The 24,479-nt window shown below is 38.9% G+C and overlaps 1 protein-coding gene across 2 annotated transcripts in view; it reads right to left on the reverse strand.

The window, feature by feature from the left end:
• LOC145905452 (uncharacterized) overlaps window positions 1–22,923 on the reverse strand; it is a 55,285-nt gene extending 32,362 nt beyond the window's left edge. Inside the window, exons 1-36 of one of the 2 annotated variants that reach the window (XM_082992657.1) lie at window positions 22,736–22,923; window positions 21,973–22,282; window positions 21,716–21,844; window positions 20,506–20,687; window positions 20,080–20,249; window positions 19,572–19,689; window positions 19,168–19,238; window positions 18,865–19,005; window positions 18,269–18,600; window positions 16,881–17,186; window positions 16,536–16,640; window positions 16,163–16,276; window positions 15,998–16,048; window positions 15,829–15,927; window positions 14,694–14,849; window positions 14,242–14,339; window positions 13,953–14,008; window positions 11,705–11,795; window positions 11,017–11,124; window positions 10,231–10,400; window positions 9,607–9,751; window positions 8,913–9,017; window positions 8,474–8,581; window positions 8,179–8,394; window positions 7,532–7,666; window positions 7,037–7,144; window positions 6,757–6,867; window positions 6,095–6,199; window positions 5,357–5,476; window positions 4,627–4,800; window positions 3,932–4,093; window positions 3,328–3,480; window positions 2,480–2,650; window positions 1,537–1,704; window positions 840–1,007; window positions 288–455 (exon numbers count right to left, since the gene is read on the reverse strand). In XM_082992657.1, coding sequence (XP_082848783.1) covers window positions 288–455; window positions 840–1,007; window positions 1,537–1,704; window positions 2,480–2,650; window positions 3,328–3,480; window positions 3,932–4,093; window positions 4,627–4,800; window positions 5,357–5,476; window positions 6,095–6,199; window positions 6,757–6,867; window positions 7,037–7,144; window positions 7,532–7,666; window positions 8,179–8,394; window positions 8,474–8,581; window positions 8,913–9,017; window positions 9,607–9,751; window positions 10,231–10,400; window positions 11,017–11,124; window positions 11,705–11,795; window positions 13,953–14,008; window positions 14,242–14,339; window positions 14,694–14,849; window positions 15,829–15,927; window positions 15,998–16,048; window positions 16,163–16,276; window positions 16,536–16,640; window positions 16,881–17,186; window positions 18,269–18,600; window positions 18,865–19,005; window positions 19,168–19,238; window positions 19,572–19,689; window positions 20,080–20,249; window positions 20,506–20,687; window positions 21,716–21,844; window positions 21,973–22,282; window positions 22,736–22,816 — 5,205 coding nt within the window. In that variant the 5' untranslated portion in view covers window positions 22,817–22,923. The remainder of the gene's footprint in view (window positions 1–287; window positions 456–839; window positions 1,008–1,536; window positions 1,705–2,479; window positions 2,651–3,327; window positions 3,481–3,931; window positions 4,094–4,626; window positions 4,801–5,356; window positions 5,477–6,094; window positions 6,200–6,756; window positions 6,868–7,036; window positions 7,145–7,531; window positions 7,667–8,178; window positions 8,395–8,473; window positions 8,582–8,912; window positions 9,018–9,606; window positions 9,752–10,230; window positions 10,401–11,016; window positions 11,125–11,704; window positions 11,796–13,952; window positions 14,009–14,241; window positions 14,340–14,693; window positions 14,850–15,828; window positions 15,928–15,997; window positions 16,049–16,162; window positions 16,277–16,535; window positions 16,641–16,880; window positions 17,187–18,268; window positions 18,601–18,864; window positions 19,006–19,167; window positions 19,239–19,571; window positions 19,690–20,079; window positions 20,250–20,505; window positions 20,688–21,715; window positions 21,845–21,972; window positions 22,283–22,735) is intronic. The other variant, XM_082992658.1, reaches the window with a different exon arrangement.
• Between the last annotated feature and the right edge of the window lie 1,556 nt (window positions 22,924–24,479).

The following is a 24,479-nucleotide window of genomic DNA, read 5'->3' on the forward strand; positions in this document are numbered from 1 at the left end:
TAGCACTTTGGGTTGTATTTATGCTTAGAATTGGTAGACACCCGTATGTCATATTCCTAACTTTTACACTGTGTCAAGGAATGATATTTACCATTGCAATCAAATAGGAGTGCGCATTAAAAGATCCAACAGAAAAGCAATCTGTGGATACAGATTTAAAACAAGCCAGCAAACCACCAATACTGCCCAACGCAATACAGCAAATTCAAAATTCTCTAGCAACAAATACACGACCGATAAAAAATACGTAACGACAAATCCAAAACCCACAGAAAATGTAAACTTACGTCCTCTTCGGCCTTGCGAAGTTTGTCCTCTGCGACAGTCAAACCTCGAGCTCTGTCTCTCGCCTCGTTCTGTGCTTCCACCGCCTGGTTGGCGGCTATTCTTCTCTGGCGTTCGAGCTCCATCGATTCGGCGGCCACGTGTTGATAACGGTCTTCGTAGTCACGCAACTGCATAGAACCACGTGTTCGATTACGCACGGGATTTGTAAATCCAATTAAATAAAAAAATAAGCATGGATACAGTTATATGAATTTTGTGAGCTGCATACAGACCAAGCCTTATATGTCGAAACAGTGGCCATCTGTATGCAGCTCACAGCGCGAAAAGCTACGACGTGAATGAACTGTGCGTGCAAAAGTGTAGAGATGTGATAATTATCGGCGCAATCAGACATACAGCAAACGTAGAAATGGGTTAAGTAAACGTCATTGCGGTCTATTGATATATAGTGGGACCAGAAACTGTTTGAATACAATTGCGCAAGCATTACATTGTGATGAAAAAGGGTTCATTTGAATTTGAAAAACTAACAGTTTCTTCATTATACGAACCTCTTGTTCAAGGGTTGAGATTAATCCCTCAGCAGATGAGAGGTTGCTATTTGCTTCTCTCAGTTCCTCCCGGAGTCGTTGAACCTCCTGGAGGTGATTCTTCTTCGCTCTGTCGAGCTCCAAGCGGATGCTGGTGGCCAGAGTCGCCGCTTCTTCCATGTCTGACATCTGTGACGTCATAATGAGCAATGTTACGGCATAATAACTCTTTAATATTTAAACAATGGCAAATCTCAAATCATGTTTATTTTTGCGCAGAAGACCACAAGGTAAATGAACTCTTTAAGTATGTGTAGGAATCTCCCAACAGTGATATAGGCATCAAAGACTTGGTATCTGATTTTTAACAAGTTATATAAAAGAGAAAACCCTAAGTCATGTCGTTGTGTAGTTTCTGATATATCTACTATCTGTCAGTCTTGTTAAGTTAGACAAATCTATTTTGCTTTGTTAAAAGCGTCATCAGTGTCAGTGGCGGATCTAGGGGGGTGTTTTGGTGTCAGAACCTCCCCCTCAGCATTTTGGCACATTGTTGATTCAGTGTCTAATATATATATTTATTTATTGATATATAGGCGAAATATATGAATCAGAAACAACATAATGAAAAATGACTTGGGTTTTCTCTGATATAACTTGTTAAATGAACTATAAAAGCTAATGTTAAAATACAGCATAGACACTGATAAAATCTTACCTGCGTATCGAGTCGGCGGAGTTTACGCTGAGCTTCATCCAGTGAGGCAACTTTTTCAGTGAGGGCGATGGTGAGGTCTTCCGCCTCTTTGGCGGCCAACCTCCTCTTCTTTTCGACATCCCGGAGTTGCTTCACTGTGTCTTCGCATTTCAAGTCGCTCTGCTTTATCTGCAAGAAACGTTGTTTGTTTTAACAATCTTTTTGACGATTGTTGTCATGCAAACGGGCGTTTTTAGGGTTTTACGTTTCAAAGAAGGTTGTGTCATCTGACCTCCGGCGGTTATTAAACATATGTATGGCAAACGTTGTTGTGTCGAGTATCATTTTAATACATGTGTTTGTAATGTCAGATGATGGACGCCCCTGTCTTATCCTCAACAAAGATAGTCATCCAACACGACATCTGATACACTCCGTACTGTGGGAAGAACTAGACGTTTGGAGCTTTTTGGGGGATGTTACGGATTGGAAAAGTGAGTCTACTTCATGCTCACGCCACAAAATTTATTTTTTAATGTTTTTCACAAAATTTATATTTCAATTGATTTGATATTGGTGGTTTTGAATAAATTTTATTACCACAAAAAAATTAACGCAAATAAATGTTATGTTAATGCAACGTTCCTATGTAGGTCGCAACATAAAAAAAACTCTAATAATGTGCAAAGTAAAATGCGTGTGCACACGAAAAAATGAGTAACTCACTTATGAGTCTGAAATGAGTAACTCACTCATGGGTCTGAAATGAGCAACTCACCCATGAGTCTGAAATGAGTAACTCACTCATGAGTCTGAAACGAGTAACTCACTCATGAGTGTGAAATTAGTAACTCACTCATGAGTCTGAAATGAGTAACTCACTCATGAGTCTGAAATGAGTAACTCACTCATGCGTCTGAAATGAGTAACTCACTCCCAATCTGTACGAGCTGAAATCACAAACCTTGTCTTCGAGTTTCAGTCTGACAACTTCTCCATCCTCAAAGTCAGCATGTTTTGCTTCGAGCGCTTGCTTTAATCCACTGATCTTCATCTCCGCCATTTTGCGTTCGTGCTCAAGTTCACTGATGCGTGACTCGTCATCCGATGACGTAGTTGCGGCGGCGGTGTTGATCTGCGGGGTTTCAAGATAACGTGGAGATCGGTCGGTTGAGTTAAAAGAAATGCGAGGACGCAAGTCGACTGATATATTTTCAAGCGGACAATACTCTAGCGGAAAATTCGATTTGAAAAGCCCACGATTTGTCAAGCGCATTTTTGTGTGCCTTCTGAAATAAGAAGAAAGTGAAACTGCATTACAAAGTTGGTCGTCTGCAAAGTTTGCGGTTATATTATCATTGGCCGTAATTTTCCACTGAATCCTTTGCAACTGATAATGTCGATAAGTGACTATATACCGTTTTATCGATCATATATACTTCTTTAGAATTTGACAAGCTCTCTCACAAACAAGCACAACGAACCGCATACTCATGTAAAGCAGCGCTTACTGTAATTCTGCGTCTGAAATATTTGTAATATGCCTGTCTCAGTTGCGAACTATCTATTGTTCAAGCTGCAGACAGATGGCCGTTGTTTCGACCTAAATTTAAGACCTTTTAGGTCGAAACAGTGGCCATCTGTCTTCAGCTTACACGATTCATATTATTGGCTCCACTTTGCTTATTTATTGTTCGTTCAAAATGAGAAATTACAAAAAAGCGCCTTATCAAAACGTGATAAAGACAAAAACGCAACCCCTAAAACTAAACTATAAAAATGCCTGTTTCTCTAAAATAAGAATCAACTCACTCTGCATTTTAGTTCATCTATTTCCATCTCTTTATCTTTCACATCCTCCTGGAGTTCGTGGATGTGTCGATTCAACTCCCTCCGTTCGTCTTCGAACGACTCCAGCTTTTCCTCCAAGTTTAGTTTTCCATCTTCCGTGAGAGAAAGAATTCCCTGCGGAAGAGATTGTCTTTTTAATCTAATTGTGTTGCCAAGGCTATAAGGCACTCTGCGTGTCGCAAGGCATTTTGTGCACTTTTTTAATCATAGAATAATTAACTTGTTTTTGGGTGCGTCGCTGTAGCGTTGCTGCTGACCTTAACAAAAATTAAAAACAGTCTTAAAACAAACTGATCTTCTGGCATAAAATTAACGTACTGTATTCTCGACGTTTCTTTTGCCATAAGGCCAGAATTCAAGTGTAATATGCCTGACAGGAACAGTATAGTACAAGAGGGGTTCAACCCTAAGTAAATATTTACGTAGATTTGAATTTAAAAGCAAATGTATGACGTAGTGTTGGTGCCACTCGATCGCTCTAAACAGGAACTCTTTTTCTCTTATCCGAAAAAGCATTTAAATAATCGTTAAACACAAATAGTCCGAAATGGCAATTTATCCGGACCTGCAGTTTCTCGATTTCCCTTTCTCTCTCCTCTCTCTCGCGGTTGCTCCTAGCAATCCTGGCTTCCACCTCATGAAGAGTCCTCTCCACTTGTTTGTACTCCGCCACAGTTGCCTCCCGCTCTTTGAGCTCCTCCTCAAGCTCCAAGTCCATTCTCCGGAGCTGCAGAAGAAATTTTGTTTGCATGGAAATCCCATTACGTAAGAATTTTGGAAGCTCAATTGGTTGTATGCTTCACATGCTGACGATTATTCTTTGTTTATTTTTATCCTGGTGGTGAAGGAAATGGCTGCATTTTTCACCAAGAAAATTATTGGACACGCTACATTTTTATTTTGACGTGGAAGCCCAAATTCTTACAAACCAAAACACCTTCGTAAAGGGGCGATCAGTTGTTCAGTATTTAGTGGTCACAGCTGTTACGTTTTCAGGTTGAACTGATGTTATATTTTGTAACTCGTTTTAAGTGTAAATTATTTTGCGAATCGTTTGCATCAGGTTTGTCAATCGCATTGATATAAAAATGCAATAAAAATTTTTCATAATCTTTTGCCGATTGTAAGGTCGGTAACAATACCCAAATATAAACTAAACCATCCGAATCAAAAAAACAACATCCTATTTAACGCAATATACACTATCACACTTAACACCTATCTTCAAAACCATATTAACTACAAAACACAATCCGTTACCTCTTCTTGGAGCTTGCCATTGGTGCGATCAGATTCACGGAGAGCCTTAGCCTTCGCCTCCACGTCTGCCTTTAAGGAGTCGAGCTCCCGAGCTGCGTTACGCTTGAATTCCTCCAGATGTTCAATGGTTTCGTTCGTCCCGTCGCCAGTTGAAGCAGTGGAAAGGCGCCTTAACTGTATTAGGCGCCAGGGTCAGTTTAAGCAGGCTGGTGAAGGCAGTGGTTGGAACTCTGGGGTCGAATTAGGACCCGACAGAAACCAGTTCCATGTAAATGAAGGAATGAGGAATTTAAACACTGATTTTTACGCACTCATGGATCAGAAAGTCGGAAAAGATTTTAACCCAATATTAAGTTTGAAAGTGGGGAGTTGGTTGTATTATAAAGTTTAAGAGTTACAGAGGTGATGGTAAGAATGTTCCATTAGAAAACACAGCACTAACAAAACCCGGTTACCGATTCAACCCCAAACGTTAAACATTAAACTTCCACAGACATAACAAACACACACTGTGTTTAATTACATTGTGTTAGAGAAACAGGATGTTGAGAAAAAAAACACGACAGCAGTTAAAAGAAAACTTAGCCACCATGCATGCCAAACATAAATTACGTCACATGCATACGTCACGCGCGGCCAACCGTGGCGCGCGACGTTCGAAGCCGGGCCGTAGCAACCGTTGCCAGGCACTGGCACAATGACGGACAGATGCACACGCGCTGCAGACTACCTCCTCGGTTAGTTGCTCGATCTCCATCTTGCGGCGAGCGGCAAGCTCCGTTTGCTCCGCTAGGGCGCGCTCGAGGTCGAGCTTCTGTCGCTCAAGATCATGCAGGGACAGCTTTTCGACCTGGGGTCAAAGGTTAGAGGTCGCCGCGCATGCTTGCTGTTAGAAGGAATCGATTCGGTACGATTCCGTACCCAATTTTTTGCTAAATGGCAACACAAAAGGCGACGTCTATGATGACGTCAAGACGTGTGAAGGTGACGTCATGATTGTAAACCAAATCGTGGTTGGTGATGCATTCAATAGTAATACAAATATATGTGCAGTGGGGATGTTGCACTGATGCGAAATATCGGTTTATATTGTTAAGCCAAAATGTGAAAAACAAGGGATAGAAATCAAGGTTCTATTGCAGTTTTTAAATAGTTCTAGCTCAGTTTTGCTCATGCATGTAATCGTATGTAAAAGATATTCCTTTCATCTTTATTTTTAACCTTTACCAAAACCGCAAATTACCATCATAAAAACATCAGCAAAAGGCTAGACTATCTTAAAACAGAACAAATTCACTGTATACTGTGCACATTAATCACCAAAGCGCGCATTCCACCAATAAAATAATAGTGTTGGTGAATTTTTTTGCACACCGCACACCACCGCACTGCAGAAATCTACGTTGGTTAGGGCGCACACGTGCAAGCAAAAACAGCCGCCTGGTTTTGGCAAAATCTCCAACGATACCTTGACTTCGGAAAGAGAGGTTTCCAGATTTGCTTTCTGGGCTTGCAGTTCGGAAAGATTGCGATCTGATTCAGTTAGTTGGTGTTCCAAGTCGCAAACTTGAGCCTAGAAGTGACATTCGCTTAGTTTTTAATGTGAATGCTCTCTATAACACATGCTTGGAAATTTGTCCGAGAACAGGTTTTCCCAAACAGGTGGTCGCAACACTGTGGCAGTGGTAAAGCGAATTTTATCTATCAAAAAAAACTGTGCATCAATGTCATACACATGTTTTTACTGTAGTAATTCACAACGACCAATACAGAAGTTTAACTGAAGTTTAAAGGTCAACGAAGTGAGCGCATTATTGTAGTTCTGTCATTAAGATTACTGCTTCATCAATATATCCAAACATTAAATGACTGTGCCGAACACGAGGGGATCGCGGAAATTTTACTCTGGTGTTAATTGTTGTTCGCACACTTTAAAGGGCCCTGAGTGAAATATGTACATTGTTTTTGACGAGGTTACAATGCTATACATGATATGCATTGCTCCAAAGTTGCTTTAAATCCGAATCAACTTAAATCCGGATTAACTGTTAAAAAACAGTACACCCCCCAAAGGCCATTTGTACAATTAATTGTCAAACAATCTGAAATGCGCAAGATGTCAAGACAAACCTCTAGGTGACGCCTGGTGCGACTGAGCTCCTTCTTGAGGCGTTCGGAATCGTTTTCAAGTTCTTGAATTCGACCTTTGAGGCGTGTGACGTCAGACTCCAAAGTTCTGATCTGTTTGAATCAAAAACTCAATAAAATGAAGTCACCTAAAACCAACACATTTTCACACTTGCATCATCTATGCACAAAATGCCACACCCGAAACTTTCTGCAGGGAAACCTTAACCTTGCGCAAAACATTTGGACCGGAGTCTGCACTGAAAGAGAAGAAAAAAAGTACCTCTCTTTCTCCGTCTTCCCGCTCCTGCCTCGCCTCCTGCATCTGGCTCTTCAGAGTTGACTTCTGAAGCTCCAGGGATGCGAGAGATCCTTCCAACTTCTTTTTCTCCTAAAAAACAGGAAATTTAAAAAAATCGTTTCGTCGAGCCAAGCAGAAAACCAGGTTGTTTGTAGCATAAGGTCAACTCAGTGGTTCCAAATTTTCATGCAGAGGCGAAACACTTGTACGTTACAAAATGGTGGGAGATTCGTGCTTTTAAAGGTTATAATTTGCACTTTTCTCATGTTAAATCTTCAAACCAAACTGCGTTTTGTCCCTGGTAGGGCTGCAGCTTCACTGCAAGACATTATTTAATTACAATTTGTAAAGCTGCTTCAACGAATAAAAGTACTTGCAAAGATGTAAAAATGGCACAACAGTTTGTCTTGAAGCCATGTTTGGTATCCTCTGGGTTAACTATTGCTTTAAAATGCCATAACACAACGAAAAACCAACCTGTTTTGCATCGCCCAACTCTTGTGTCAGTTTGTCTATGCGGTCTGTGTGGTACTTGTTGTCGTTCGCATGGGTCAGTTTTCGCTGTAGCGAGTTGACCTCGTGCTGAAGGTCGGCCGACTTGGCTTGTTCGGCCTGTTTGAAGTAAAGGGTGATGATAAGATTATATTTTTTGTAAAACGCTAATGTAGTTAAGCTCGTTTATCATGGCCTTGCAAATATTCGCGTTTCACTTTGTATTGATTCATATTTTGCTACTTTCGGTCAAAGCGTTTTAATTCTTATTCACACAATAATATTTTTAAGAGTATTTTAGATTAATCCTAAATATTTGACCTTCTGATGGTTGTACAATGCTTACACTCTGCAATTTCACAGCACAAAATACAATAACCAAAATAATATATTCGCAAACTTTCGTTGACGCAAAGAAAGGGGATTCAAGAAAACACAATAGCCAAATGCTACGAAATTATTCCGACATACTTTCTACGTACTTTTCTACGAGTTGGCCACATTTTTCAACAAAAGTTTTGTACAAAAGTCAATTAGAAGTGGATTGGAGTTCAATGCGGGAATCAAGCACGCAACAAAATAATCAGATTCGAATCTTCACATTTATTAAAACCGTCCTCCTGAAATCTTACCTTTAGCTCTTCCTGGATTTTTCGGAGGAAGCTCTTGTTATCTTTAATGTGTTCCTCAGCACGACGTCGATTTGAGGATTTTTCCTCATCACTATCCTCCTCATCTGAACTCGAGCTCTCGCGATCCCTGAGCTCCTGCATCTTAACGATCTCCTCCTTGAGAGCAGACACTTGCTCCTCCAAGATAGGTCTTGCCTCAACGGCACTCGCACTCTCCTGGAAGATGAGGATCAGAATTTGGGATCACGGAGTTTTTCCCACGTGAAAAAGAAGAGTTTTCTTCAGGAGGACAAACCTGTCTCAGGTTCTCTAGCTCATCTCGGAGGCGGGAGAGGAGGTCGTCGTGCATCTTCCTCATCATCTCTACCTCCTCATCATGGGCGTCTGACTCATCGCGCAATGCCTGCAACAAGTAGGGGTGATGTTACAGTAATTGGTCATTCTCTTGTACGAGGGTAAAAGTTATCACACAAACATTATTCATGACTTTGCCGCCCGATTTTAGTCCCAAAAATTTTGTACGATGGTAAAAGTGAACAGTATTGGAGCCATCCTGTGAACACCATACAGAAAGATACACAGCAGCCCAACAATCCAGAAATATTTGTTTGTTGATTAAAACAGAATTTTGGGGACAAAAACGGGCGGCACAATGGTGAATAAAGTTTTGTATACAACCAGCGAAACGCAATAACTGATGGAAGTTAGGTAACAGACTGTTGTGTTTGTGTAACCTTTCGAAGAACCATGATCTCGTTTTCTCGTTTGGCAAGAGAGCTTTCTCTTTGGTTCTGTTCGTTCTGGAGACAATCGTAGGCTTTCTGTAGTCGTTCCAACTCCTGCGACAAAAAATAAAATTCTTACATCAGCACGATGTATAAATCGAAATATATTAAGATCAGTAGCAGCGACGCTTAAAATGGGTTCTGCGGATCCTGCAGTAAGTCCGCGAAACCATATCGGAGAACCGCCAAAGGCCCAGAGCCGTTCAACCCTATGAACGCAGTGTATACAAATTATACCACAATGGTAATGAATGCGTGTCGGCATGCTTAGTCCTAGTACAGGTTTGTACACTCACGGTATTAAAAGGTGAACTCGTAAATCATTTGGCGTGGGATGATTAATCAAGTCGAGCCTTAACCTTGGCACACATGAGCTTTGGTTTAGAAGTCTTTTGGGATAAAATTATTAGAATTTAATGGAACACAGTTGGTCCACAATCCAACGAGCTAACGACCACTTTCATGTTAACCCTGATTTTTGAGAGATTTGTCATTGAAGAAGCTGACAACACAAGCAAGGGTAATTGCCTTACGTCACAGCGGATGAAAACGTTACTAAGTTTCCCTTCACAACTTTCACTTTGTACAAGGAATCCAGGTGTTCTTACAGGGGAAATGAAAGTTCTCAGAAACGAAAGTTTACCTCGGTGAGTTCGGCTTCGTCCGTTTTCGACTCCCTCGCTCCGGATTTAGCTTCTTCCAGCGCATCGCCGAGTTCCGACAACTCAGAACGTAAATCGTTCAACTCCTGCGCCTGCTGTTGTTTAATGATGCGGTCACGACGTTCACTGAAATAATAAATATCGACTTGGTGGTGAAATGTAGGCTTTGTGGGTTTGGAAAGTGGTTTAGTTGGACTATTTTGGACATGTGGGCGCTTTTCCAAGGATGCAATTTGGGTTGCTGACGGGGATGGGGTAACTTAGGGCAATGATATAGAAGAAACTAGGGGTACTGGCGCGTACTAGACGTTATTTTAAGATCTTTTTCACACTTATTTCAAAAACATGTAGCTCATATCCATGGTAGTGGCATTTCGGAATTTGGCTGCAAACCCAAAATATTTATTGGGTGTTTTGTTGAAAATTTGGCATGCCAGCAATTAAGAGGATTTTGTGTCTAAACCTCCCTAAACAAGCTACCTATAGTTTATGTTGCGATATGTACAAATTCGATAGGGTTATAATATAAGGGTATAAAAACATGACATGTGCCAGGTAATGAGTAGATACTTATGTAGATACATTGTATTCAGGGGAATTCCTACTTTTGTCTGTGGTTTTGAATCTCATCCTGTGCGGATTCGAGCTTCTTCTCCAGATCCTTGAGGATCTTCCTTCCCTCTAGGATCTCATCCTCCAACTTCTGGTTCTCTCTCTCCACCGCATCCAACTTCTGCTGGAGATCTTTGAGCAATTGGAAGTTGTCCAGGTTCGTCTAAAAAGCGAAGAAAACATAAAAGTATTACAACTTCTATGCATATTTACTGACATTTTGTTTAAAAAATGAAGAATAATTTGAGGTTGGACTTGCTTATTATCTGTAAGATGGATCTGGCCCTTGGTTAGGCATTGTTTATTCATATGTGACAGCAAATTACTTTATTTGGTGTATATAGTGAAGCAACGAACCTCTGATTTACCGCTTGTTGCTTCACTATATACAGAAAAAAATGATTTGTGAAGAGCTAAAGAGCGAAATTGTGATAATCATGCTGTAGACATTGCCACTGAAATCTTGCACATTTTATACAGCCGGTTAGATACATGAGTTGTCACTAACTGCACTGACGTGACCGGAAGGTCGTAACAATACGACTATACACGTTCAAATTTACTTGTATTCATTGTTACGTCACATACTTGCTAGCAATCACGGCGAAAGTTACAAAGTTTAACATTGTTGGCTAAACGTTGCCATTGAACTCTTTAACATTTATGACTTTGCAGTGAAAATTCTGGTTGGTATAAATGCTCTAATTGACGCCAATCGTTACATTTATTTTACTCCGCAATGGAAGATACATAAAGCAGAATAAATACGGTACACTCACGTCGGCTTTGGTTTGCAGCTCCCTTACAGTTCCACGTAAATCGGAAATATGCTGTTGTAGTTCGGCCACAGTCGGCGCTGTCGAGCCGTCCACTTCGTCCTCGTGTTTCTGCAAATTCGAGACAGGCGTTTATGATTTGACGAAGTAGAGATTGAATATTAACAGAAAGTTACTATGCAAGGCTGCCCTTTGGAACAAGGCAGTGTGGTTTTACAAACCCATTACCGTTGGAAAACCAAATTCACACGGTCGTTATTCGCAACAGTTGTTGTCTTTATGAGTCGTATAATGGTTTAGTTGTATAAGGTTTCGGTGTTTTATGAAAAAAAGCTGTGGAAAGGCATTACACCATGGTTCAGCAATTCGCTGGGACAAGTAAGAAATGAACTGTCAAGGGTTTCAAAAACTTGTGCAAATATCACCTGTACATTACAAATGCAGTGACGCGACAAAACCAATATGGATGTGTGGACATGATGGCAGCAGTATATAGAGATATATACCTTGATATTAATATTTTTGACGGGTTTAATATTTACACATTCAAAAACTGAAAACACCAGTTTCCCTGTAAGTTAACAGACGGACCGTTTTTTCATAACATAACGATTTCCTGTGTGAGGTTGGGTTGGCTCAAGGCGGTTTCGACCGTGTCGAAATACTTCCTAACTCATATTTCTCAGCTCACCTTGTTCACGTTCTGACTGCTGATCTTGCCGAAAACGATGCTGGATGTCCGTTTGTGGGACTTTCGCGATTCGTCTCCCGTACTGACGGTACTGCAACACAAATAAATAGCTTGTTAAACTGTACAGACAACCACAATTGTATGTTTAGCAGCTCCCAGAGGTTACGACCAGCAGAGAGGGAGTGTCTATTGAACAGTTTTGGTACCACTGACCAATCTATACATACGTTACTTGGCATTGCGCTTTTTTCTTGAACAGTTCCGTTACGGGTATGTATGACGTCACGAAACCATTGGAAAGTCCGAGATTTTTGAGAGGGCAGAAATATAAACTAAACGCTCGATTTCTAAGAGTTTTCAAATTTTCTACACATCAACTTGAATGATAATATTTTAAACAGTTTTTGTACACGGATTTGTACCTTGAACAAACTGGTTCGACTGCTATATGGGTGTTCTGTACCACAAAAACCGCCGAATAAAGGTTTAATGTAGTCTTTCTTAATCATGATCCTATTAGTCTTTCCCTCTTTTCCCACGTAAAGAACGGAAAACCGCATTTGCCCAAAGGCAACCAATCAGATCGCGCGAATATTAATTCAAACGAAAACGCAAAAACGCATTGTGGCGCCAATGTGAAGAGCGATATCATATCATCATGGATACGGTCACAGACAAGTCGGGAAGTTAAGTGTTGTCAAAAGGTGCTCGAATAGGTATTTCACAGCAATAAAGCTTCCAGAGAGGAGCTATGAAGTGCCGCTGTCTTCGTGAGAGTGAATTCTACGGGAAGTGTGGGATTAGGGTTCGCGTACATCGGTTTGGGCTTCGATTTTATGTAAAATTCGAAACAAGATGCATTTTGTTTTGGTGGTTAATGATGGGTGTACGTATTCCATATGCGAATGCAAATAGGGAGTGAGAAGGTACAAACACATAGTTTAAGATAACTGCTTAAAATGTATCCAACCGCATTCATTCCATTGTTTCGCTGCGTAATAAATGAACACAAATACGTATTTTACGTAAAATCCAATATTATGATGGCTACGTCAGCGAGAATAAATAAACCCACATGTGGTGTGTGGTATGTTGTATCGTGGAATATCAAATGAAGCTCAAATAAAGGGACTGCGGTATACAGAGCTTTTATTAGTATTTGGTCTCGTCTGATAGAGTGTGTACAATACGACGTTTTACAACGCTGAGAACAGACTTTTGGTGCCACAAAAATATATCACATACGCTCTGAATTGCAACTTGCAATTACGACATCGTATGACCTAAGGCTAACTGAAACAGTTCCCTAGCGTTGCATTCTTGCGAGAGCGCAATATACACTTAAAAAAAAAAAAACGAAAAAGTCCTCGACAAAAAATTCCCAACCGCCCAAGTCGCATTGCAAGAGAAATTCGACGAGCTGCCAACCAATCCCATTCCCGCAAACCGCATTCAATGGCCCGAGGGCTTTGGCATGAACAACAAGGCACTTGTGCGGTAGACGAGATAACGCACCTACGTGCGGGCTAACTTGTTTATACAGGACCTGGCTTCCGCCCATATCTTACACCGAATGTTTTCATTGCAACGTTGACCGGTTTGTGTCGAGATGTTATGTTTGGATACAACGAAGGCGTTTTGCTGATGGAGCGGACAAAGCAAAGTGGGACAGTTACCACAACGTGAGGGTGTTTTTTGGATTACACGCTACAAGATGCTGTACTGGAAGTGCAATATCTTTTCCAAAGCTACAAATTACAGGCGTTTTTTTTTCACATACGGGTCTCCCTGTGTGGACATGGCTTAATCGCAAAATTCTTTTTTTCGTTTATTACTTTTACAGAATTTACCGGTGATACTTTGTGGGCGACAAATACGTGTTATTCAGAATTGTATAAAGAAGTGCGGGAAAGTATGGACGCAAAAACACAATGGTCGCATTCAACATTTCAACAGTGGTTGCCCTTTGGCGAACTTTCTAAGCACAAATTCGAACATTCATCAAAAAGATTTGCAGAAGCAATTTGGTAATATTCCCTGTATGTGGATCCGTTATTAAGTAGGGTTTTGATCAAATAACCTTTGGACAAACAGCTCTATCCTCGCTGGCAATTTTAGTAACTGATTAAAACACCACCCTAACAGCAACATGATTTTCATCTTTTAAAATTTTTCCCAAATTTCATCATGTTAGGTTTGCCTCAAAGTGCAAATATTACACAGTTTTACATGTCCTAGATTGTGTTACCTGACTGGAGAAGTCGGTTCTCTATCTCTAGGAATTTCAGCTTCTACATCAGCCGCCTGCAAAATGGGTACATGTGTATATTATTACATAAAATATGCACCTGTTTTATTAAATTGAGAGCACATTTGTTTTACTACACTACACTTATACATGCACAACAATGGGAGTCAAAATTCAAGTAGGCACATTTTACTGAAAACACATTCCATTCTTGTTATGTCACAATTCAACAATAACTGCAGGCAGTTCTACAAAGAAACACAACATTGCAAAAAATTTATGAACTTACATTTTCCGCTTCAATTTCATCATCTGTGATGTGGAGTGGTGCACTGAGGGAATCAGCATCAGAGTATTCTGATTCACTGTATTCACTTCCACTGTAAGCTGGGAATGTTGGGTTACATTAGGGCAAGACAGAGGCAGGATTGCAAATAAATGCAATAAAAAAAATTATCAAATGTGCACTCAGGATTTACTTTTAGCTTTAACTCTTTTAGTTCAATTATTTCAGATGTTTCAAAGTAATTTTTGCAACAGGTATAATACAGATAAAAAAATACTATGAACTGTACAAAAAACAAGAGTTCAAATTGTCCAACATGCAAACATGCACTGGTTGCAACAACCACAATTTGATGAAATGATTTGATCTCTAAATTATAATTTTTTAAAAAAGTTTTTCAAAATGAAATGGTGAGAATTATTTCAGCACAGAAAGAATTAACAACAGCGTTTTACCTCTTCCAGTAGAGTCAACAAGCTTTTGGGCATTTCGTTTTCTTCTCGTTTTTCGGAGAAGTTGCCTGCTTGGACCCATGATCTTGGCAGTGCTTACAACTGTCTTGGGAACATTCAGTGTATCCTTGGGTTTTTCACCATTGGTTGGTTTTGCTTCTTAAAATCAAAATTAGAAGATTAAAATTTTGCAAGGCACTGCCATAGTGAAGCTTTCAGGAGTTGTGCAAGATTTATGTTTTTATTTTTCGATCAGCAAACTGACAAATAATTGAATTAAATTTTTGTTTAAATAAAATTTTGGTTGATGCAAATTTTCAGTGAAATCAAATTTTTAGTTGAATCAAATTTTCAGCATATCAAAGTTTAGCTTATTTTATGTAATTTTCAAATATTTCTACAACTTGCTGTTATGCATTTTTTTCATGCATCCAAATCATGCTTTTTTAATTTTTTTTCATATGATCACATTAATCTAAGCATAGCTAATATCATGTAAAGAACAAACTTTAAAGTTAGCACAAAAAACAAAAACTACAGCCATGCACAGAAAATTAGGAACCACAATATGATACTTACACACACAACCTGATTCAAAACAACTACAGTTTAGAATAAAATTACTAAATTAAAACACACATTTCTACTTAAAACAAATGCATAAAAACTGTTAACTTCCCAATTGTAACTTGGGCAGAACTAAAATTATTAACATTCGTGCATTTTATCAATTAGAATGTAAATTGTGCAGATGAGCTATTGGCATAAACCCATTTTTTTGCCAAATACTCCACTACAAAAGTATTGTTACTGCTCCTGTTCACCACAAACACATGAACAATAAAAATGATTTAAATTAATAGGCTACAGTATCCATTATACCCATCACTGCACATTTCAATGCAGCGAAAATTGTGGTTATATATGAATAATAATTTATTTATTTCTTGCAAAAACAAAAGCATCTATTTTTCTAAAACAAATTTTCACAAAAAAATCCTAAAACACTGCCACAGGCACACAAAATCAAAGCTACACAAAAATCATTGGTTATTAAGCAACCCTGTCAATCAAAAAGACAGCAAAAGCAGAAATCAAGCAAAAGGGCTGATCAGTTATTGCTCAGGCACTAGGTCACCTCTTAACGCAGTCTCTTTGGGCAAGCGTGGAGGGGATTTTGCAACTGTTTCAGGTACTATGAGGTCCTCGACAACATGGCGAAAGCTGTATTTGCTCGCTGAGCATTTGTATAGTGTTTAGTTTTTTTTTGCCTTGTGTTAGAAAAAATGCAAGCGCATATTTTTCACCTGTTGTTGTTCTGCTTTGGGGACCTTTTACGTCAGTAGTCTTTTTGTACTCTGTGACATTTCGTCAAAACAAATGTTTCAGCACAAAAAAAAAAATTTAAAATTTAAAAAAATATGTCAAAGATTCAAATCTGCATTGTGTAAGATTCAACCAGGAGTAATCACCTAGAGAAAGGTGGGACACCAAAGAAGATTTGTTGGCAGGTTTTGCATCAGGAGTTTTTTTGTCTGTCATACGCTGAACCAAATCCAGCAAAGATGTACCACCCCTTTTGCCGTCTATAAAATCAAGGTTAAGTGGCTCTCTATTGGTACTCGTACATTCTGCGGCACACGTCGGCCATTCAACGAGGAATTAATTTCATTAAAACCACTGCAGTGTCCTATTGTCAGCAATTAACAAGGTTTAAATGTCCCTGGAGTGGGTTGTTGGGTTTAAAGTGCCTTTCTGGGATGTTTTAGTTAAGTACGGTTTAGGCTGGAGCCAAAGGAATTATAAACACATGGTCATAAAGGCAGCAAAAAAAGAAGTTGTAACCTCCTTTTACAGACGAGAACAATAATCTGGGGCTCTTGGCAACCTCAGGGACAATCTGTTCCTCTTGGATGCTTGAAATCGGTGCCAGGTCAGTACGTTCGGTTTCTTGGAACATTTGAAACAATTGATTTTTCTATTACACACAAATGTTCCAAGCATGCTTGACACTTGTTAACAGGTCTCCAATGTTAAATAAACATGCAAGATATTAGCTGTTGTTTTAGATGAAAGTGGTTATTGTAACGTTATTTGAAAATGGGGCCTAAGGCAACCAAAAGAGTTTTGAGGTGTGCTACGTACATTTTTTTGCTTTGAATTAGGATTATACACAGAAAGGGAAAAAACCTGTCAATGTGGATAGATCCACTAAAGTATCTCGGGGAACAGCAACTGGCTCTACAATTTCTTCCAGAGCTTGAGCAGCAGCTCTTTGCCAGCGTCGACTGACATTGTTTTTTGGTGGTAAAGGTGGCAGAAATAAGTCAAAATTTGAAATGAGAGTTCGCCAGTTTTTTCTGGCTAAAACCGGATGCAGGTTTGTCTTCGGTTTCATGGGTACTATTTCTGTGTTTTTTGTTTGCACTGGAACGACTTTACGCTCATTGGCAAGTGCCTTTTCAGCAGTCTTTTCCCAACTTCTTTTGGTTCGGCCTTGCAAGCAAAGGAAGAGCACACCCAGGTTAGTATGTTTGTAAGTTGTATAAGAACAAAGTAATCGGAATTTATTTTCCATTTATACGAAATGGTTAGCACTTATTCACCCATGCGTTATAATGCAAAAATTTAGGTAATTTTACAAACAAGAGCAAAACATGTAGTTGGTTAAAAGTTAGTTCCAATAAGTATATATATACCAATAATCTTAAAATAGGACATAAGTTTTTTTAATGTAATTATAGTTGAGGTAAAATAGGCTGTTTTGTTTAAGGTACAAGGTCATCAAAATCAAATTTTGGCATCACAGTTTGAACAAATTAAAACAACCAAGCGAGTTTTGACTATACTGAAACAACAACATTATAGAGTGATAAAATTAAGAAACTCTGATAAAAATTCTGTGTGTACAATAAGCTCATGTCATCATCATTCAACAAAACAAAATTACTGTAAAAACTTTAGTTGGAGCCATGCATGGCAAGTTGTGACAGAACACAAAAAGCTACAAACAGGGACATAAAATTTGTCGGTGTGGGATTTCTCCAGACAATGCAAGCTGCCCTTAGTGCCCTGCAAACAGTTGCATTGAAGCGTGCGCAACCCCAAATTCACCTGTCTTATTTGGTGATGCACGAAGTGGAAAGTATTGTTGTCGTTTGTTATCAGGTCTTTGAGTCATGCGCGTTATAACAGGTTTAACTGGTCTATATCCTGCAAAGCATCGGGCCAGAATAGTTTTCAATATGTAAATTTACCAGTGCAAAATATAATTTGAATTTCAGGATTTTCTGCTTTGGCCATTTGTTTCTGCAATTTTTAGTCAGGAAATATTTAATTCCAGTTTGAAACCGACATTAAACAAAGGATTAGCATCAAACAAAATGGGAGTAAATACTAAATCCATATAACTTTAACTACCCTAGAGCTAAACGAAAGAAAACAACCTGTTTCATACACATACATATTTGTAACAATCGACAGGACCAACATTTCTTCCACTAAACAGATTTTCAACTATTCCAAACAACCTAAAAAATTTAGGTAGAAATTCCACAGAAAAACAAACTACATCCTACCTTTTGGTTTATTGAGTAAAGAGCTGGGTTTCGTGAGCGATTCTGCAGCTACTCCATGGGACTTTGTACCTTGGTTGGGATTCTGCCAAGGTTTGGGACTGCTAAGACGCACATGGGTGTCACTTGAACGGTCGGCGAATGAACGTGAATCGTCGCTCATGATGTTTAAAGTTCCTTCGTCAGTCGATAATCCAGTATCAGAGGATGTTGTTGAGGAAGATAATCGAGATGGGGATTGTTCCGTTTTCAAGGGGACGATATGTGGGATGGTGTTGGAATTGAATGGCGATTTGGTTGGGGATTTCGTCGCCGGTGATGTAATGGCAAAATACCTGCACACATAATGGAACATTCAGTTTATGTTGTGAACTTAATGTAAATGTTTGACTTTGTTGCATGTAATTTTTTTTATTTTAGGAAAGGTTGAAGTTGATTTTGTAGTATTATAAAATTTATATTCAGATAAATAATTTGGAAATCCTAAATGTTAGTTTTGAACCAGAAATACTAATAAAAATATCATAACATAAAATTATAGAACCCCGTAAAGTTAGGTAAAGTCTGTCTTGTAACAGAAGGTAGAACTATTTTCAAACCTGCCAGCTGGTGTTGAACCAGGCTTATTAGGGGCAGTTGCTGTGGTGACAGTAAGATTGGGTTTCTTTGTGGCCGGGGTAACTTCAACCTCTTTGCTATCAATTCTTGGTCGTCGGTCAAAAGAAGCTGGAAGACTTGACCTGAATGCGCAGTGTTATAAATTTTTTTTATAAAGGTTTTCGATTGCTCCATGTGAATTTTAGATTCACAAAGAAAACAGATATAAAAAAATTAAAACAGGCTGTCCTTTTTTTTTCCTTTTTTTCATTCTGTAACAATTGCAGTAATGCAACATAATTTACCTTGTTGTTGGTTTTTCATATCTTGGACGTTGTGTGTGTCTTCCTGACCTTACCTGAGGTGGAGGTGAAACCTGCAAAATTATGAGAAAAATATAAATCTTTTTCGGACTTAGTTGGCAATTCTACTTACCACCAACAGTGGGCAAAAATATATAAAATAAATTAAATGCACATTGCCACTTAATAGCACAATATAAAATACCTCTTATTAACCAAAAGAGCAATGGTTTTTAAACCACATTGACAACTGTATTTGACCTTACATATTTCAACAAGCCCACAAATATCTTCAACATAAATTTATCGTAAACTGCAAGTCTGAAATATATACAAATACCAAATACTTCTTTGTCAAAAAAACGCAATTAAACTTCAAAAACATCACTTTAATCCCGATTTCATACCGGCATGCTATCAGGCTGTCCAGTTTCAAAGAAGCCGATGAGGTTTGAAACTGGTTGCACATTGTTATCATCAACCTTCCTTCCACGACCTCTTCTTGGTGGTGACATACTCCTTGACCTGTTGTGGAAGTTAGTTGTACTTAGACTAATACGGAAGATGACTGCCACACCACCAAAATTGTGTCTTATACGAGTGAATTGCATCAATTATTCAGCATTTGCGCATGGAATTATAGTAAACACTAATTTCATTGAGAGTCTGCTGCAGTAATATTGCATGAGGGTTTGTTGGTTGCTACAACACACAATGAAATGATAAAATCTTGCAATAAATTAAAAAATTCACACAAAAAATGTACATACCAGACCAAAAACCTGCAAACAACTGTGTTACAATTTGAGGAATATATATGCCAATTTTCCACCAAACTATCCCTAACTTTAACAAAACTGAGTCAGGATAGTTTGTGTATAAATTGCTATGCTTTGTATATGTCATAAACTATACCTATTGGCCTTGCTATTTGCAAGTGCACGGTTAGGTGACAGACTTCTTGAGCGTGTTGCAACAGGGCCTGCGGTGGCTGCCTTCTCATGGGCATTTCGGGCTCTTGGTGAACGCATGTGGAGAGAAGGTGAGGAGCTTTGGGCCTTTTGTTGAGCTTTTACATCTGAAGGCTGATAAGAAAACATTTTGAGTAACTTGTGGTCCAAATAGACTGGACTATACTGTATATGCAACTTTTTTTCTAAAACAAAAGCTCGTATTTAATAAAGGATAAAATAAAGATGTACTGTGTGTAGGTTTATCTCTTATTTAATAGAAAAAAAATGGAAATTTTTGGTTTGTCAACAAAAAGTTTACATAGCTAAATACTGATCTTATTGTTTTTAATGCAAATATTTGTCAGAATTTGCAAAACGTTAAACAAACCTTCACTAGCTTTTCGGATGAACTTGGATCTGTTGCTGGACGTTTAGATGGTTCTCTGTTTCTGGCTGGTTCTTTTTGTTTTGACAAATCTGGTTTGTTAACTTTGTTTGATGATGGTTTGGTTTTCCAGTCTTTGTTGAGAGTTCCTGATCGACGAGGTGGAGCTTTGGGCAAAGTATCCTCTGCATGAACATAAAAAGTATTTCATGTTTCCTTGGTTTGTTGGTTTTTTGTTTGTGCACAAAATTGCTTATGAGGACACAAAAAAAAAGGAGAACAGGAACAGAATAATCAAAACACTAAAACCTAAAAAAACAGTTTCTTGGGAAATTGTTTCTTGTTACAGTCAGATCTGTTAATTCAGACTAACCCAATTTCTTCAAATAATATCAATTTAATGGAGTATTCAGATGAAAACAAAATGGGGTTCACGTTTGTGGTTATAATCATTGAGTAACTGTACGGCTTTGCAAATCATTTAGCTGTTTATATAACTCTTGCGATTACATCAGCAAGAAGATGGAAGGTATTTGTAAAATAAAGTTGTAATACAACTTTTCATGCAATCTTTTCCTCTACAGATTGGTTTAATTCCATTGTAAACGTCTGGTGCTGCAGCAACTTCATAATGAGTAAGATTCAGACATATGCCTGAGGCAAATGATGAGAATAAACAAGAAGGATAATAACAGACCACAAATATGTCATCAGCAGGAGTGTGATGCCCAAATGAATGACATTTTTCAAACCTGCAGTTAAAGGATGTAATTAAGGAAAGCAATTGCTTCCCTTTCATCCTGCACCAATTTGGGATATTGGTTCCATAACGTTTGAGAAGTTATAGCAAGTTATAAGCATTCCATAATCAATAGGCTGTTTAGTGGAGTATGGATTTGTGGGTTGTCAGGTTTGTGACAACTTTAATTGCTAATTTTGAAATGAAAGAAACAAACTATCATTGCTCCCTATACCCAAGGACAAGTTTTTGCTGAATTGTAAATGTTAATATATACATAAATATTTGTATTGTGTTCAAATATCTAACAAATATAAAAACACATCAACAGTTTTTAAAAGATCTGAAAAAACACACAACTTTGGGAATACAACATACTGCACAAACTTAAAGAACACTTAGCTACAGACATATGCCATTGTGAAGACCCAAGCCAGTCATACATGTAGGGCCACTTCAAACCTAGACACTTACCCGGCTCAGAAACATGTCCATTGTGTAGTTTTTTATCAGACGAGGTGTCACTCGCAGAGTCTGGTGGATCAGGGGCAGGAACCATGTGCCTGTGATTTTCCTTGTCTTCCAGAATAACAAATGGATGACCTGTAACATTACACGAATTAAAATTTTTTAATTGACCATTTTTTGTGGGAGAGAGACTTAATATTAAACTCCCAAAAAAGCCATTATTAGTCAACCTAAAAAAAGAACACAATACGAAACATATTAACCTTTAATGCCTTTGATGCTTATAGCGACTCCATAATCCGAAGGCTTGTTTTGTTGCTGAGCTTTCTTTATTCGCGATGCCTTGGCTATTCCAGACCCAAGTGAATAGTAACCCCTGTCATGGCGCATTTTTGGTGCTGAATTCTCCATGGAAGTATTTCTGCTGCTTGCTGCACTTCCACCATCAGATGCCAATGGGGAAATGGTACGTTTCCGTGGTGACGCTGGGTCACTGCGAGGTGATGAGAAACCGTCAGTATGCCTCCTTGACGAACCACTGCCACTTAAAGAGCTTCGTCCAGTTGAATTGTACTGTTGGCAATAGAAGTATAATAAAAACCCTGCTTTCAAGAAACGTTGCTACATAAACTGCGCTTTTTCATCATAATCCCACTATACCTGAAGCATCAAACCACTTTTCAAGTTAAAGGAACAACATAAAGCTTTTAATGTAAGTGTATTTCTGTTGCAAATAAAATGGACAAAAACTATTGAAAAATTTAAGGCATTGAACACTGATTGCATGCAAAGCGTATCATATAGCAAACTGCCTTAAGCTGCAAAAATGCCACTGCTCAATTTTTGCTTGAAAATAACTTAAATTGCAATGAAAATTGTTCAGTCAGCAAGATTGCTTATGCCACAAGGACAATACCAGTTTTGTCTCTTCAAGGAAATCCTCCGAACTGTTTCACAAATACTACAGAAACTGAACAAAAACAGTAAGCTTTCCTATGCTTACTGAGGTATTGATGTTCAACTTACCGAGAGCATTGAAGCAGGTGGTGAACCGTATTCACTGACTCTCTCAAAGACCAACTCCGGCGTCAACTCTATTGTCTCCATTCCATTACACTCACGCACGTATCGTAAAATTGCTGGGACGAGTACAATCCACAAAAACAGCACAAACGTGCAACAATTTACAGTATTGGTCCGAAGTTTACCAGTAAAAACCTGTAATTCAGTCAGAAATAAGTTTTTAACAGACAATCAAGAACATTCTTTCACAAAATGAGCAGCGGTTGCTGCACCTAAGCTTCAAAGGCGACGATATTACAGCGCTGCTCTGTGGTTTGGAAATGCCCCTCCGTAAGACTATTGATATGCAACGATAAATCTGTCGCATGAAGTATGCGAAACGCCCCCGGATATAAACCCTTACTAGCCCGCCGACCGACAAAACTTCGAGCGTTTTACTCGCTCCAGTCCACGTTTCTGTTTTGAAGAGCGTCTCGTTGTATTTGGCGCCACTCCCGATTAGCAGTATCAGGTTCCAATTTGCCAAAATTGATTGGTGCGCTATGTCACTGTGACAAACTCCCGGGAAAATACTACAACCTTGTCAATGTTTGCAGTTTGATATTCGACCGTAAATTACACAACCCTGGTGCCATTCGAAATTGGCAAATTATCCTGAAAAGACTACATCGGCCAAGTAATAAAAACATACAGTAGCCTATTTAGTTTTCAACCAAACATGCATTTAATAATAACCGTTACGACAAACAAATACAATTCGCAAAGCCATTCATACACCAGAAAACATATAATTAAGGAATAAATCTGAGCAAGACATTGCCACACTGCGCAAAACATGTTCCTGCTCTCTACGCCAGAAAGCAAAATTGTAAGGCTGCGATTTCCTGTCCAAACAACTTCAAGCATCCACGACATAGCGCACATACCACTGCACCATTCCATCACTGCGTTGGCATACATCGCAAAACTACGTATGATACGTTCTTCGTCAAGCGTACGTGGACAAAGCGGTCATCAACGAAATCTTCGGTGTCTCCAAGCGACCAACGGCACATTAACGAGATAAAAGTTTGTTTTAAACTTACTTCGTTATCAGAAAAATCTGACATTGCACACAATATAGAACCGGAAAATGGTTTTAACCAAATTAAAACTTGCTGAATTAGATTACAAGAGAAAAGAAAAACCAAAACTAATGCAAACAAAATTTCTGCGATCTCGATGCGGTTGAACAGATTAATTTAACAACAGCGCAAGCGTCCACAATGCACAAACCAATCTTGTTTTGTACTGAGCTCGATCAACCAGAAAGTACGCCACTTTGAGCTCACTGCGCTGGAATGCTAAACACCAGTTTTGCTCGGTACAAAGCTTTGTGCTATGACATCACTGCTGTCCGATATTTTAAGAGATAAACACCACGCTTCACCAGTCACGGAGTAAGACCAAGCCTACTTTATCACTTCACGCTGAGCTTACTGAAGTCAGTTAAAGCTTGTCTGAGGACACAATCTCTTACACAGTACAAGGAGGGAAGATGCTCGCTCTGCAACTGCAAATGGCGCAAGGTTATTTTGTTTTGTTGCAAAAAGAAATGACGCGTTTTTATTACTAGCTCGCGCAACGATGCGTGAAAATGGCGCGCAGCACCGTTTTTCCGCAAGCTCTTTCGCATTTTAGGAAAAAATCTCGCGCCCCGCAACCAAAGCTGCTTTCGTAATTGTAGATTTTGGCTTTTTCACGATAT

Source organism: Ascidia mentula, chromosome 6 (genome assembly GCF_947561715.1).
Source record: "Ascidia mentula chromosome 6, kaAscMent1.1, whole genome shotgun sequence".
NCBI classification, from domain to species: domain Eukaryota; kingdom Metazoa; phylum Chordata; class Ascidiacea; order Phlebobranchia; family Ascidiidae; genus Ascidia; species Ascidia mentula.